The sequence below is a fragment of the Populus euphratica genome, unplaced genomic scaffold (genome assembly GCF_000495115.2).
Source record: "Populus euphratica unplaced genomic scaffold, PopEup_1.0 scaffold638.1, whole genome shotgun sequence".
Taxonomy (NCBI): domain Eukaryota; kingdom Viridiplantae; phylum Streptophyta; class Magnoliopsida; order Malpighiales; family Salicaceae; genus Populus; species Populus euphratica.
The window spans coordinates 106259-123513 of record NW_011500509.1 but is presented as its reverse complement, the minus strand read 5'-3'; the positions used below and the strand labels follow the sequence as shown (position 1 = coordinate 123513).

Sequence of the window (17255 nt, the reverse complement as noted above, 5' to 3'; positions counted from 1 at the left end):
AGAAAGGCTTCCTTTGCGCTAGAATCAGATGCGCTCGCCCAGCGAGAAATGCCCTTTCCTGCCAACCAAGTATGAATCAAAAAGAAAGAAGAGAATGAAAGGAGAAGATAACTTCATATTTTGGTAATTCTCTAGGAGTCATGTTTAACCTTGAATGCTATTAATAAATTCTACAGCAATAGTCCCTCGGACTCGGAAAGTAATAACGAAAATGGCTAACCCAATAGCGGATTCCGCAGCTGCCACCATTGGAACCAATAAAGCAAATAATTGACCCATCATATCATCCAAAGAAACAGAAAAGACCAAAAAAGTTCAAATTCACAGCTAATAACATTAATTCAATTGGCATTAACATAATAGGAATATTTCGTCTATTAAGGAGGATTCCCCAAATACCTAAAATAAAGATGATCATAGAAAATATGAAATATTTAAGAGGATCCATTTCGGGAATGTGGAATGTAAGAGAAATTCAAATGTTATAACTCCAGTACGAACGTCATTCGACATCTGAAAAACTCCATGGACGCTCAGGGTCGGGTCGATGAGGAAATCTCCATTTCAAAAGAATGAGAAGAGCATGCTGGGTTACCTCATTATGTCTGTTAACTTTTGTTTTTAAAAAAATGAGGAGTTCCCTACTCTCTGACCTATTGTGGATTTCGTGGGCAAGCTTTTCCCAGGTGTGCCACTTTGGCTTGGCGGTCTTTCACCAAGGGCAATCAAATAAAGCTTTAGAACTGCCACAAACGTAATACAGAGTTGGTCGATACTTTGGGATGGGACTTCAGTAGGGGGACTCCGCCAAGGTATTTATTGTATTGCTGAATAAGAAAGTAAAAACAAAATCCGTAAACGATAAATGAAAGATAATAAAGAGACTTTTGAGTATAGATCGAAGACAAAACCCAAGTCCATTCAATGAGAAAATGGTAAGTGTAGTTTATGCTGCTTCGCTCTCAAAAGCGGTACACCAGAATAAAGATTCTATTAAGTCATAGCTTATAAACTATGACCAGAAGGCCAGATGTTACCATTAATTATCTCCACCAGAGTCAATGGAGAGAGGTTTATTGTAGATTCGAACCTGAGATCAAGTTTGACGGAGCGGGGTAGTAGCTGCGAACCAATACTCTCGCCAGGAGCACCAGCCTGTGCCTCCCATCGGTTTCGATTCTGATTTGACAGCTGAGCCTATCTCACCATACGCTAATGAAGCGACCGCCAAGAAAGCTTCTCTGTGAGAAGAGTTCCCGGGTTGACATGCCCAGCTATCTATCAACATAGAAAGATAAAGCTATCTCGACTCTCTTTAAGTTACCTGTACCAATCTGGAAGTTTACAAGTCTATTGGGAAGTGAAGTCTGTCTCTGCCCCTTTAGGCAATTATCTTCTATTAAGATGAAGATCTGGTACCAAAAGGAAAGCATTGATTGGACTAGCTCGCAAAGGAGCCTAGTTTCTTCATGCCTGGAATGAGAGGAATTGACTCGAGTGTTAATGAGAAGGAGAGGGCTAAGCGCCTTAATTAAGGCGGTCTCAGGCTATTTACATTCGGTCCCAATGCTCTAGGCCATAGTTGGAGGACCCCATTCCTTCTGCAATTGGCATTGATCCAATTTCCGTTGTCTTTATAGTCCTATTTGCGGACAGTTCAACTCCATTTTCTTCCTATATGTGTCATGGTCATTACTATAGCCTCTTATTAATGAGTTATGCTGATATGAAGGTTGCTTTTGCCTTTGATTCTGCCTTTATTGGATAGCCAGTTGTTGGAGTCTTGAGGCAAGCGTATAAAAATACGTCTTCCCTATGGGTTTGACCAGTCTTCATTCCAGTTGCAGAAAAAAGCTAAACTCTGTAAGCCATCGAGTTGGAGTAGCTTTCCGGAGTGCTTCTTGTAAGGAAGTCCATTGGTGTAAGGGTTACAACAGGTAGGAAGCTAGTGTCAGTCTATAGCCCTTCTATGTCGTCGATCCAACCGAGGGCCTCTATACGAGCATGCGAGCTCTGGTTCAGCCATTTCTAGTGACATTTCCTCTATACGAGCCAGCCAGTGCTATTGCTTCTCCTTATGAGCCAAGAGGGTTAGTGAGGGCTTTAGATATTTCCATGGTAGGTCTAAGGGCTAAGGTGTAAGCAAGTGAGGAAAAAGCAATTTCGTATTTGAAAATATAAGTACCTCTTTTTTAGGAAAGCTAGCCTAGGTTCGTTCCTTACTTTAGCACTCCAATTTGATGGGTTAGCTTTCCCACGTCCTTGACTTTGCTTCTAACTCTCTTAAGTGTGAAAACTTTCAATACATCTATTCCTAGCTTTTACCCTAGCTACCAAGACTGCCTTAATGGATTAGTAATAAAGTATCAAAGGCTTTACTTACATGGTACCTCTTATTAGCTCAGGCTAACTATTCGAGTTTCTAGTTAGTAGCGATTCATTATAGAATCCAAAAGCAAAAACCACTGAGGGAGGAGTCTTACTCTTTTTAACCAGTTTTCCCAAACCAAGATATCCTGCCTATCCCCGAAAAAAGGGACTCTCTCATTCTCTTCGTAGCAAGAGTGGTTTTGACTAAGCATATGACGAAGGATCGGCCGAAGCTAGAGCTAAGTAGCTGTGTCAGGGTAATTAGGGAAAGCATAGGTGGACTTATGAACATTGATTGGATTGGTTCATTTCGTGGCTAATCCAAAAAGGTCAGCCTATAGACAAACCTAATTTGGATGGAAATTCCCACGGAGATGATTAATAAGATATCTGTGGGCTGGCTATGTCATCTGTCTACGTTTAGAGTGCTTCCCTGCAAAAAAAGATGGAAGCTTATTTGCTAATACCAAGCAATTATCATGATGAACTTTTCAACAAAAACAGAGAAAAACAAACAAGATAGCAGGTTATTATCTTAACCAAGACAACAAGAACGACAAAACACTATAGTGAGGATACAATAGATCGACTTACCCGAAGAACCAAAAGAGATATTTCTTTTTAGCCTTCATCCCTCGGCGACCTCCTCTTTAACTAGGGGGTTACGCCCATCCCATTAAAAATCATTTGAGCTTCCCCTTTCCTAAGATCCTGGATGTGGTACTGACGCATGAACTTGGTTACTGGTTTTACCAGTTGGCAAGTCAAGTAAGGAAAGGTCTGTTCATTTGTCCAGAAATCCGTTTTCGGTCTATATATCGATTGAACCAGGGGCTGGGCTCATGTTGTGTTGACAGACATAAGAAGTAGGATTAAGAATAGGGGAAGAGCAGCTCTACTTCTACTTCTGCTTATGGAAAGACATAAGAAGCACCCTCTAAAACATGCAAGATCTCTTATTAAGCCCTTGTTGGCATATCAGGTGCCATTGAACACAGTCCAGGGAAAGCATCTATCTATAGTGATAGTGATCCATCGCCTTGACTTGAGTACCACATCTCTTTCCTGCCCGCTTGTAGCGGTTGGTTAGACTGGTTAGAAGCAGAATCAAGAAAAGCAGAACAAGGGCGTTCAGGCTTTCTTTCTGAAGAGATGGGTGTGATTGTCTTTGTTTGAGGAAGAAGCATAAGCGCCCTTATATTTATATATAGTAAGCAAAGGGCAAGGCCTACTCTTAGTTTAACCATCTCTCTTGTATCTCTCGGAAAGCCTTTTGGTTGTGGGGCTATTGTTTCCTTGAGACAAGGTTTGAGCCTTGGTGCAGAGCTCGTTAGTAGTCTGACTTCGGGAAGATCGAAAAGCACTCAGCTAAAAGCATAACAACAATCCCAGCCCGCAACAGCACTAGTATATGGTGTCGAAAGCCCAAACACAAACAAGCTCACCTTATTCTTAGAGAAGGGGGCTAAAACGAGAATAGGAAAGACTTGGTATAGAATCCGTGCCTTCGTTCTGGCTATAATTAGCAAGCGAGTAAGGGAACCGCTCCTTCCGTTCAGGAAGAGCATACAAGCATTACGGGACTTTTTCATAGGAAAATGAATAGGACTCTTCCCAACTCAAGTCGAGCAAAGCAAGTTCTTATCTCTTATAAAACACTTCTGTTATAATCAAACATAAAAGAAATGATTTCATGTTGTGTTTAAAGAAGAATTGAAGTCTAAACTGGAAGTTGGCGCCTGCTTGCTTACCAAGCCACCCATTTGTTCGACAAAGACGGAGACTACATATGGTATCCTGCTCTTATAGTAAAAAAAGGCGATCCTCCGCTCAATAGAGCCTAGCCCGCTTAGCTACATGGCCCCTATCTCGCTCGTCCAAGATTAGGGTGCCTCTTTCTTTCAGAATCAGAATAGCGGCCCTAGTTTAGCTCCCGTTTTGCTTTAGAAACGAACAAGATATCAGGGCTCAAACCGCCAACTCCAGCTTGGCTTTCTTCTGTTCTAACTCTCTTCATCTCTTTCCTATTCAAAGCCAGGTTGTCAGCCGGGCAACAATCTGGCCTTCTTTTTTGCTCTTCACTCGTCAAGCTTTTCCTTGTCCATAGAATAACTTAATTTTTTCCTAAGTTCGCAGCCTTAGCATCAGTAAACCTTACTTAGCTAGCGCTACCTTTAGAAACAAGGCCCTAGCTTATCCTACTCCTGCTAGTCCTTTTCTTTTATGGATTCCTATTCTTGATCTTTATATTGATATTCTACAGTAATAGGAGGTAGTAGATCACGAATAGGGTTGTAGCTGTAAGGAAGAATGCTTTGGACAAGGAAAGGGTAAAGAATTTTATGCTCTTAGTAGCTTCTAGGTATCCTATTTTACTGCTGCCAAGCCGCTTACAATAAGAAAAAGGGCTGGCATCGCTCCTCACACATCAACGACCGGAGAAACTGAAATTGCACAACCAACAAAAAGCTAATTTCTTGCTTCGGGAGAGGAGTTATAACTTAGACTCAAAAAAGAAGTCGAAGTCAATGGCCCTTGCGATAAGGGATTACAACAAAAAGAATCCTTAGCCCCTCGATCTGAGTCCCTTTACCCGAAAGCTCAGAAAGCTGGAAGGCTAGGAAAAAAGTCAAGACAAGAAGATATAGGATGACGATCGTTCGGGAACCATAACTAATGGGGCACCTCACTTGAAAAAGAATAAATGAAAATCAGGACGAGAAATCTTACAACAAATTAAATTACATTAGGCATTGCCCTTTACACACACGATTTGGAATCCTTACACCAATAACAACACAATATAGATATGGGATGGGACTGCCAACTTGAAAGAATCGAATCACCAGTTCCGTGCTTGTACCTTGACGGAGATTCTCAATAAAAGAAGGAGGATGGGGATCCAATAGAGTCTTTAGCCTGAGTCTTAGAGTAGGCAAGAAAGTCTACTCAATCAATGAGAACCACAACGAAATGCTTCTAGCATGCCAAAGCAAGGTAAGCGATCGATTCTATCGATTCTCTTTCCCAAAGTCAAATGCTACTGTACTGAGCCAAAGCTTCATGCCCTTCTTGAATCTGAACTCAATGATTGAAAGTCCAAGCGTGCTCTCATTGGCAAGAAAAGAGGCGTCTATTTCTTTTCTCAGAGCTCTTCCCTTTGCTATAATAGGGATTGAGGTAGAAGCTTTTATAAAAAGTCTGTTTATTTGCCTTTTGGCACTTTCAGAATAGAATATGCTGTTAGATTTAGCCTGCTATCTTACTAGAAGAAAGATTCTAAGTTTTGCAAGTAAGGTTCTAGCCCAGCGGTGGGAGGGCTTTGTCCCCTTTCTCCGCACCTGGGCTCGAGTCTTATCGTGCACGCCTATCACCCCCGCGGTGCCTTACCTGCTCACTAGGCTTGCAGGATGTTAAGTGAGCCGTGGGGATTAGTTGTGGTGCGTGTAAACTGACCCGAATACCCCACGTAGATAAATAAATAAATAAAATTCCAAATTTCAAAGGTTTCTAGCTTTTTTTCGCAGCAAGAAGGTGTAAATTAAGTAAATCAGAAGCATGGACTGTGATTGAATGTTCTCTTACAAGACTAAGGTCTTTTGAAGACTAGGGTAATAGTGCTGGTCTACCCCGATTTACCCATTGATAGGGACCGAAAGCCTTGGTTTCTCCACCCCTATTTGATTTGTGGAGCTCTACTGAGAAAGACCTTGGAGGCCACGTGCCAATCATGGAACCATCGATTGCCAAGTCGCGTCCTTTCATTCGCAGAAATCCATGATCCCTCACGATGTTGATTGATGAGGTTGATGGAGCTTACTCGCCCTCGGTCAGTAGAACCCTAGTGAGGGAAGAGCACCCGCTTACTATATTAGTAGGGCACACTACTCTAGGAACAATAGCCAGCCGACTAGTCTCTTATACAATCATTTGTGGATTTAGATCCCTGCTCTTTCTAGTGCTATTGCCCCTGGGGATAGAGAGATTCTGGGACATAGACAAAGAAACCCTATTTAGTTTAGGGAAACTAATTCCTTCTTCTTGTCCTTTGATTGTGCCCATCTATTATGATAGGAATCAGAGTTAGCGGGCTAACTATGTCGGGTTTACCGGGCTAAGGTAACTATGAAAGGTAGGACCTCATCTCATTCCGGAAATGAAAAGATTCACTATTTCCCTGTGCTTTGACGGAGAAGTGCGGTAACCCCGCCAATCAAATAAAGTTTCCAAGCCTTCAAGGCAACCCCGTCCGATAAGGTAAGGTGTCCTGCCCCGTTAAGCCCGCCTTTGATTTTTTAGACCCAACAACCGACTTTTAGCTTAGCTCCACGAGAACCAAGCCACTGAGAGATCTCTACATATAGTAGGAAAGCCAGCACGCTCGGGGACAGATTCCCAGGGGATTTTGTTGGAAAGCACGGCCACCATTGGTCAGTACTAGACACTCGTAGCCTACCTCTTATAAATAGATCTGGGGTTGTAGAAACAACCCCCTTATCTCCACTTTCAGGACAGGAAAGGGCGATCGCGGGCGTTTGAACCCCAGTTTCAGTGTTGGTTCTTTGGCTAATTTGACTTTCTTAGAGTCTTTTAATGCTTCAGGGTTTTCACTTCCTGGCTCAATACTGGATTGGTTTGGTTACCGGCTTGGTTCTTCGAAGGTTTTGGATCTCCGGTCTAGTTCAGTTACCGGGCCGATTCCTGCTTCGCTTGGTAATTTAACTTGACTCAATGCTTTATATCTAGCTAATAATGATCTTGCTGGTAGTATGCCTGCTGCATTGGGGCAGTTAATGCAGTTATTAGTTCTTGATCTTTCAAGGAATTCACTTACTGGGCTAATTCCAAATGATTTTGGATTGCTTAGAAATCTATCATGCCTAGACCTTTCTTCGAATCACTTTTCTGGATCCATACCATCTACTTTTGGTGGTATTTCTGGGCTGCAATTCTTGAATGTATCTGATAATAGTCTTGTGGGTTCGGTGCCTGTTGAATTGGGCAATCTTTCTCACTTGGTTAAGCTTAATCTTGGTATGAATGTGTTATCCAGGTCGTTACCTGTAGAGTTTATGCGGTTGAGGAATTTGGAAATGTTGGTGTTGAGGCATAATAGATTGGAGGGTAGATTGCCTGATGGTTTGTTTTCGAGTCTTGGTAAATTGAGAGTTTTGGAGTTGAGAGAGAATAAATTTGATGGTGCTCTTCCTGGTGCGTCGTGGTCGTTGCGGAATTTGCAGGTTCTTGATGTTTCTGCTAATAATTTTACAGGTGATTTGTCAAACTTTAGTTTCAAGGATGATGTGCATCATGGGAATGATAATCCATCTCGTAAAGGTAAATCAAATATGCAAGAGGATTCAGATGGTCCAATGACAAGAGCGAGAGCGAAACAACTACAAAGGACCTTGACGAGTCAGATTGGAATGATTGAAGCTGCGTCGGAGTTAAAATTTGGCAATCAGTTTCAAATTGGTTCAAGGGTGCTTATTTGCCTACAATTGGAGCTTAAAGATGGGAAGAGCCCTTAATGGTTCTTTTGATGCTGGACTACTTGAATTTGGGTTGATAATGCAAATAAGTTAAGAAATTGATGCTGTTTACGTCAGAACAGTAGATGAATTTGAACCCGAATTTGAAGTCATCCATTGCATGTGAAAACAAGACTAATCTAGGTGGATTTCAAGTTCAGAACGTGATCTTTCCAGATTGTCCAACCATGATTGCATTGGACTTTTGTGCAAGAAGTTATAGCCATTTTAAATTCGGTCTGTTTATGTTTCAATTAAAGTCAGAAAATGTGTGCTAATGTAATTTGTCTGGTTACTTTGTCAAAGTCCAAGTTTTGGGCTTGATTTCTGTCATGTTGAATTTTCCTAAGTGTGGAGGGATGTTCCATTATAAATATGGCATCAGAATATGTAATAAACAACTTTTGGCCAATATTTGAACTTAATTCCGAGAATTAAGAGTTATTCTTCCAAATTGATTTGTGAAGAACCCTACCTGACTTATCACTCTTCAATCACAAAGAGTGTGGCGTCAAAATCCTAGATTGATCTTTGTGGCGTCCAGATCGACTTATCAAAGTATCACTCTAGTTTATCCTCCATTTTTATTTACCTTAAAAATACTATAATCTAGCCTAAACACCAGAAGAAAGACAATACAACCAGACCCATCCTTCATCCATTTTCGTCAGATTCATTGTTGCCGATTTTTGAATCATTCACGGCACAACATCTGGTATCAGAGCATCAGTTGCGATCTAAGGCAAGAGCTAGAAACAGAAGAAAGGCTTGCTGGAATTGCAATTGATAAACTTAGTTATGGCTGGAGATAAAGAAGATTTGCCAAGAGGGTTAAGTTTAGAACAGGCACAGGTTATGGGCTTACAACGATCTCATGCTGAGATTCGGGATGAAATGACTGGAATTCGTGAACAGTTGCATACCCTTATGCAAATGATGCAAAGAAATAATTTGCAACCGCAGCAGAGGCAAGCACTTAGGGTGCCACGAAATGATTTTGTAGAAGCTGATGGAGATCTAAATGGGGATGATGAGGCCGACGACAGGGGCAGACCAAGAAGACAGAATAATAATCCTCCTAGTGGTCTCAAACTTAAGATTCCACCGTTTCGAGGAAGTAGTTCACCTGAGGAATACTTGGAATGGATTCAGAAGGTTGAAAAGGTGTTCGAATGGTATGAATATTCTGAAGAAAGGAAGTGCAAGGTGGCAGCACTTGAGTTTACAGATTATGCTCTTTTATGGTGGGAAAACTTAAAGATTCAGAGGAGAAGGGATGGAGAAGAGGAGATTAGAACGTGGGCAACTATGAAAAGAGTGATGAAGAAGAGATTTGTTCCTGATTACTATAAACAAGAGCTATACATCAGACTTCAGACTTTGCGACAAGGATCTTTAAGCGTGGAAGAGTATGTGAAAGAGTTTGAGTTGCTACAGATTCGATGTGAATTGATGGAACCCCAAGAACAAACAATAGCTAGATTTCTTGGAGGGTTGAGGAAGGATATAGCTAATGTGGTTGAATTGCAACCGTACATCTTCCTTGAGGATGTTATAAAGCTTGCAAGTCGTGTAGAGAGGCAGCAGAAACGAGGAGGTGTCCGAACAAGTGTAACTACGTCAAGTACGACAAGGGACAGATCTACGCCTACTCGAACATGGAGCACACCTAAACGAGATGAGAAGGTGGAGGTCAGCAAGGGGAATACCAGTTCTGATTCTTTAAAGGGAAAGGAGAAGGTGACAGAACCTCCACATCCAAGGAGGTCACGAGACATCAAGTGCTTCAAGTGCTTAGGACATGGGCACATTGCTTCAGAATGTCCAAATAAAAGGGTAATGATATTGCATGGGGATCATGGAGAGCTGATCAGTGGAGATGAGGCTGAAACTGAAGATGAAGATGAGGCACAAATGGAACAGGAAGAGGATTTCGAACCAGTGAAGGGAGATTTGTTGGTTGTGCAACGGGTTCTAAATGCACAAGTTGATGTTAGTGCTGAGCAACGTGAGAACATCTTTCATACTCGATGTCAGATTCGAGATAAGGTGTGTGGGATGATCATTGATAATGGAAGTTGCACTAATGTTGCATCAACTACCTTGGTGGAGAAATTGGGCTTAACTACCATTCCACATCCCAGACCGTATAGTTTGCGATGGCTGAATGAGAATGGGGAGATTCGGGTGACAAAGCAAGTTCTTGTGCCCTTTTCCATTAAAACCTATCATGACGAGGTTTTGTGTGACGTTGCGCCGATGTCAGCTAGCCATTTGTTACTGGGTCGTCCATGGCAGTTTGATAAGGATGTGACCTACAATGGACGAAAGAACACTTATTCTTTCATGCTGAATGGAAAGAAGGTGAACTTGTTACCATTGAGTTCTCAACAGGTTAGAGAGGATCAGTTACGAAGCCAACAAAAGGAGGTGCAATCACGTAAGGGGCTGTTGTTAGCCAAAAAAGGCGATATCAAACAGGCATTAGCTTCGACGGGGGTTGTTTTCATGATCTGGGCAAAGCAATTGCTACAAGTAGAAGCACTGGACTTACCAGCACAGATTAAGGAATTGCTAGAAGAATTTAAAGATGTGTTTCCAGATGAATTACCTAAAGGGTTACCGCCTATTCGTGGAATTGAGCATCAAATTGATTTGGTGCCGGGAGCTTCACTTCCTAATAGACCAGCATACAGATGTAATCCAGCGGAAGCAAAAGAGATTCAAAGGCAGGTTGGTGAGCTTGTAGAGAAGGGCTATGTTCGAGAATCACTTAGTCCATGTTCCGTACCTACTTTGCTTGTACCAAAGAAAGATGGTACCATGAGGATGTGTATGGACAGCCGTGCTATCAACAAAATAACAGTTAAGTATCGATTTCCTATACCCAGACTTGATGATTTGCTTGATGAGTTGCATGGTGCTGCATTGTTTTCTAAAGTCGATTTGATGAGTGGTTATCACCAAATTAGAATGAAAGAGGGAGATGAATGGAAAACAACATTTAAAACTAAACAGGGGTTATATGAATGGATGGTAATGCCGTTTGGGTTATCTAATGCGCCTAGTACATTTATGAGGCTTATGAATCATGTTTTGAGGAAGTATATTGGGCTGTTTGTTGTAGTATATTTTGACGATATCCTAGTGTATAGCAAGACCTTTGATGATCATGTGAAGCATCTTAGAGTTGTGTTTGAAACTTTACGAGATTCTAAGTTGTATGGGAAACTCACAAAGTGTTACTTTTGTAAAGAAAGTGTCGTGTTTCTTGGATATATTATCTCTAGCAAGGGAGTTAAGGTTGATGAGGAGAAAATTGAGGCAATTCGGGACTGGCCAAAACCTGCTAGTATCGCTGATGTGAGGAGTTTTCATGGTTTAGCTTCTTTCTACAGGCGATTTGTGAAAGATTTCAGCTCTATTGTTGCTCCTATGACAGAATGCTTGAAAAAAGGAAACGAGTTTAGATGGAGTGCAGATGCTCAGAAAGCTTTTGAGCTAATTAAAGAAAAGTTGTGTACTGCTCCAGTTTTAGCACTTCCAGACTTTGCTAAAACATTTGAAATAGAGTGTGATGCTTCCGGAGTAGGAATTGGGGCTGTTTTGATGCAAGAAAAGAGGCCGATTGCATTCTTCAGTGAAAAGTTAAATGGAGCACGTTTGAACTACTCTATTTATGACAAGGAGTTCTATGCTTTAATTCGAGCTCTGGAGGTATGGCAGCACTACTTGTTGCCAAAAGAATTCGTTATTCATACTGATCATGAATCCTTGAAGTATCTTAAGGGGCAAAGCAAGCTGAATCGAAGACATGCTAAATGGGTGGAGTTTATGGAGTCATTTCCTTATGTCATAAAGTACAAGAAAGGGCAAGTTAATGTGGTTGCTGATGCTCTTTCTAGGAGGTATGCACTGATCTCTATGTTGAATGCAAGGTTGATGGGTTTTGAACAAGTGAAGGATCAATACGCTAATGATTCCTACTTTGCTAATGTGGTTACCGAATGTGCAAAGGGAGCTTGTGATGGGTTCTTTATGCATGAAGGTTACTTGTTCAAAATGGGCAGAATGTGTATTCCTTCAGGTTCATTACGGGAGTTGCTTGTGCGAGAGGCTCATGGTGGGGGGCTTTCAGGTTCATTACGGGAGTTGCTTGTGCGAGAGGCTCATGGTGGTGGTCTTAGTGGTCATTTTGGGGAGAAGAAGACTTATGAGTTGCTGAAAGAACATTTCTTTTGGCCTAGCATGTTACGGGATGTGCACAAGGTGATTGAGAGATGTGCTATTTGCAAGAAAGCTAAGGGTAAAGAGAATGCATATGGGCTGTATATGCCGTTGCCTATTCCAGAGCAACCGTGGATGGATGTTAGCATGGACTTTGTACTGGGGTTATCGAGAACACAGCGTGGAAAGGATTCAATAATGGTTGTGGTTGATCGATTCTCCAAAATGTCCCATTTCATTCCTTGCAACAAAACTGACGATGCTGTACATGTAGCTGATTTGTTCTTTCAAGAGATTGTTCGTTTGCATGGAATTCCTAAAAGCATTGTCTCTGATCGTGATACAAAGTTCTTAAGCTACTTTTGGAAGACTCTTTGGAGGAAGCTAGGAACGAAGTTACTTTTCAGTACGGCATGTCATCCACAAACTGATGGACAAACTGAGGTAGTAAACCGAACTTTATCTTCTTTGTTACGAGCTGTTATACATAAGAATTTGAAGAGTTGGGATACTTGTTTGCCTATTGTGGAGTTTGCATATAATCGTAGTGTGCATGGGGCTACAAAATTTTCACCATTTGAGGTCGTGTATGGCTTTAATCCTTGTGTTCCTATTGATCTTGTTCATATTCCAATTGATGAGAGGACATCTATGGATGGAATTAGAAAGGCAGAATTGATGAAGAAACTACATGAGCAGGTTCGATTACATATTGAGGAGAAAACAACAAAGTATGCTAAACAAGCTAACAAGGGGCGGAAAATGGTTAGGTTTGAACCTGGTGATCTTGTTTGGATTCATCTTAGTAAGGGCAGATTTCCAAGCAAACGCAAGTCCAAGTTGATGCCAAGAGCTGATGGTCCATTTCGGATTATAGAGAAGGTGAATGATAATGCGTATAAGGTAGATCTTCCTGGTGATTACAATGTATCAGCTACTTTTAATGTGAAAGACTTGACTCCATACTTGGATGATGACGACGATTATGATTTGAGGACAAATCATTATCAACCCGGGGCTGATGATGTGCATCATGGGAATGATAATCCATCTCGTAAAGGTAAATCAAATATGCAAGAGGATTCAGATGGTCCAATGACAAGAGCGAGAGCGAAACAACTACAAAGGACCTTGACGAGTCAGATTGGAATGATTGAAGCTGCGTCGGAGTTAAAATTTGACAATCAGTTTGAAATTGGTTCAAGGGAGCTTATTTGCCTACAATTGGAGCTTAAAGATGGGAAGAGCCCTTAATGGTTCTTTTGATGCTGGACTATTTGAATTTGGGTTGATAATGCAAATAAGTTAAGAAATTGATGCTGTTTACGTCAGAACAGTAGATAAATTTGAACCCGAATTTGAAGTCATCCATTGCATGTGAAAACAAGACTAATCTAGGTGGATTTCAAGTTCAGAACGTGATATTTCCAGATTGTCCAACCATGATTGCATTGGACTTTTGTGCAAGAAGTTATAGGCATTTTAAATTCGGTCTGTTTATGTTTCAATTAAAGTCAGAAAATGTGTGCTAGTGTAATTTGTCTGCTTACTTTGTCAAAGTCCAAGTTTTGGGCTTGATTTCTGTCATGTTGAATTTTCCTAAGTGTGGAGGGATGTTCCATTATAAATATGGCATCAGAATATGTAATAAACAACTTTTGGCCAATATTTGAACTTAATTCCGAGAATTAAGAGTTATTCTTCCAAATTGATTTGTGAAGAACCCTACCTGACTTATCACTCTTCAATCACAAAGAGTGTGGCGTCAAAATCCTAGATTGATCTTTGTGGCGTCCAGATCGACTTATCAAAGTATCACTCTAGTTTATCCTCCATTTTTATTTACCTTAAAAATACTATAATCTAGCCTAAACACTAGAAGAAAGACAATACAACCAGACCCATCCTTCATCCATTTTCGTCAGATTCATTGTTGCCGATTTTTGAATCATTCACGGCACAACAAACTGTGTTTTCTATTTTATAAAGTATGTGCAAAATTGTTGTTACTATGATGACAAAGTAAAGGAGATCTTTTTATGACTCTTGAGATGCATTTTAGTAAGGTCTATCATAATACTTCTTGAAATATTCAGATTTACAAACTCTCGCATTGTTATTGCTTAATTCTTCTCATATACGTATTTAACATGTATTCTTACACCTTAATTTACACACACACACTTTAACATATGATTATGGGTTGTATATTGGATTATTACATTATTTATGTTCTTTTGTTAAAGGTAACAACTAAGAGAAATGGATAGTATATAATTTTTAAAAAAAAAAGAGAAAGAAAAAAGAAAGAAAGAAAAAGAAAAAAGAAAAAATGATAATAATAAAAATGTAGATAAGTTTGGTTTTGTAGCCTCCCTAATCTAAGCAATTAAGCCTGAAGGGGTGTTTTAACACCTAATACCCTAAAGTCAACTAACTTGGGAGCTATTGGCCCAACGCTTGTTACATGGGTTGAGGAGAAAAGCTTAAGGGAATCAAACATTGCACTATCTACATATCAGTATCTATGACCCGAGTTACTAAGCTCGTAGGGGTGTCATAACACCTAATGCCCTAAGACCAACTGGTGTGGGAGTCATTAGCTGAAAGCTTGTTACATGGGTTAAAGATGCATGGTGTTTTAAATTATATGTATATATATTAAAACAAAAAAAGAAGAAGACAAAAATAATAATCTCAACCCAAGGAAGTTAACCTTAAACATTAGAACAAAAGTTTTGTTTTCTTCCAAGAAAAGCCCCATAATTATGTGTTGATACATTAAGTATAAAAGAAAGGTTTGTGAATACCTTGTTAAGAGGTATTGAGCAGGTATATAAATTTAATGAGAGTTTGTTTATCTAGATAGATTAATGGAAGTTAAATGATGACTACCTTGCTTTGTGGAATTTGCAAAGTATTTTTCTATTTTCACGCTTTGATTGCTAGGGACTAGTAATAAGCTAGTTGGGGTGTGTGATTGATACTTAAAAGTGTATCTTTATCAAGGTTTTATATCATCATTTTGTACTTGAAATATCAATAACTCCTTAACTAAAACATGTTTTATAATAATATATCTAATAATATAAGATACCTTTCATTTATAGTAAATGTTCATTTTAAATGCAAGTCTATCACATAAATGAAAGGATTGATTGATGAATTTAAGAACTGAAATTGAAATGACAAAGAGATGGTCAAACATAGAAAAGAGATGTCGGTGCAGTCCAAACCGGAACTCTGTTCGGTAATTGGGTCATATTTGGAGTTGTGGATCTCAGATTTAGGTCTACTTTATATGGATGGAAAGGTAAGACATAGGCCTATAACTTTCATATGGAGCCCAAGATCAAAAAGGTCATTTTCAAGTTCAAATTGGAGCAACAACAAAGAAGTCTGAATCTGTCCTCCAGCCCGCACTATTTAGTATTTGAGCCATATCTAGAGTTTTAGATGTTAAAATGATCTGAATTTTTTACACAAGAAAGCTGAGACGATTTTCTACAACTTTCATGTTTTCAAGTGGCTCTAATTTTGACGTTATCAATGACTTTTTGGGCAGACAAGAGAAGATAAGGATTGTCACCAAGTCAAGAGTTGGTCACCTACTCATCAATTAGTCATCAAATCAATAGTTCCCAATTTTGGCCTATAAAAAGAGTCATTTGCCATGCATTTAGGCATCTTGGTCTCCAGATCAAGATCATGCTTGTACTTTCTCTCTTTGTATTTTTTGTAATGTTTATGCCTTACTTTCATTAATATCAAGTTTATGCCTTTCATTTCCTTTCATTTATTTTGTTAACTTTTATCTTATTTATGTTCTTATTATGTTTATTTATTTTTCTTTCTTTTATTATTTTTAGTTAAGTTTATTATGTCAAGGTGAAAAGGTTACACTAATGGTGTAAGAATAAGTATAGTGTAAACTTAATATGGACTTTAATGTGTGATACTAACATGTTTTGTATTTGTTATCTTGTTCACTCTTTAATACTTTGCTTGTTCAATGACTAATCTTGATTTATGTTGTATAACACTTAGTACAACAAATGCTTGGCACTTTCATAGCCCATACTGTATGGTATAACCGACACCTTAGCTATGAAAGGAACTTGATTTGTTATTAACATAAGTTATAATCATGAATGCTTGACGAGATTTACAAGTATTAGCATTAATCGAATAAGATGACTAATGTAATCATGTTAACAATCTATAATCAGATTAGAACCTCCTTTGTGTGTGGTTTTCAATTGAATAATAACAGTTTATACCATACTTATTTGACATACCATTAGTGGAACCTCTAACCTTGACATTTGTTATTATCATTGTTTAATCCCTACATTAATATTCAATCTCAAAGTTCTTATCATCTTCTTCTCCTTCTTTTTCTTTATTATTATTATTATTATTGTTATTACTATTATTGTTGTTGTTGTTGTTATTGTTATTATTATTGTATTATTGTTATTTATAATTTATACAATTAACCTCCCTGTGGTTCGGCTCCAGTCTTGCCGGGTTATTTATTACTTCTACACTCCTGCACTTGGGAGAAGACATTAATCTTTTAGTCGTGTCAAAAGGTAAGGCATAGGCCTATAACTTTTATATAGAGCTCAAGATTTAAAAAGGTCATTTTCAAGTCCAAGTTGTAGCAACAATAAAAAAGTACGAATTTGTCCCATAGCTCGTGCACTGTTTAGTGTTTGGCCTATATATGGAGTTCTAGAAGTCCAAATAACCTTTATTTTTTTTCCAGGAAAGCTGAGACAATTTCTTACAACTTTCATGTTTTCAAGTGGTTTTAATTTTGATGTTATCAATGACGTTTTGGGCAGACAAGGGAAGATAAGGATTGTCACCAAATCAAGAGTGGGCCACCCACCCATCAATTAGTCATCGAATCAATAGTTTCTAATTTTGGCTTATAAAAGGAGGCATTTTCCATGCATTTAGGCATCTTGGTCTCCAGATCAAGATCATGTTTTTTATTTCTCTCTTTGTATTTTTGTGTTGCTTATGTTTTTGCTTTCATTAATATCAAGTTTATGCCTTTCATTTCATTTCCTTAACTTAACTTTTATCTTATTTATGTTCTTATGTTGTTTATTTATT

General features: G+C 39.2%; 1 protein-coding gene across 1 annotated transcript; it reads left to right on the top strand.

Annotated features, from left to right (window-relative positions):
- Positions 1–2004: 2004 nt before the first annotated feature.
- Positions 2005–13034, top strand: LOC105115097 (uncharacterized; the record flags this gene model as incomplete). Its single annotated transcript, XM_011011887.1, has 10 exons — positions 2005–2138; positions 6881–7083; positions 7117–7673; positions 8994–9012; positions 9079–10211; positions 10470–10732; positions 11162–11809; positions 11942–11988; positions 12040–12753; positions 12907–13034. Coding segments are annotated over exons 1-10 (3846 nt in total), but the record flags the coding sequence as incomplete, so codon positions are not given.
- Between the last annotated feature and the right edge of the window lie 4221 nt (positions 13035–17255).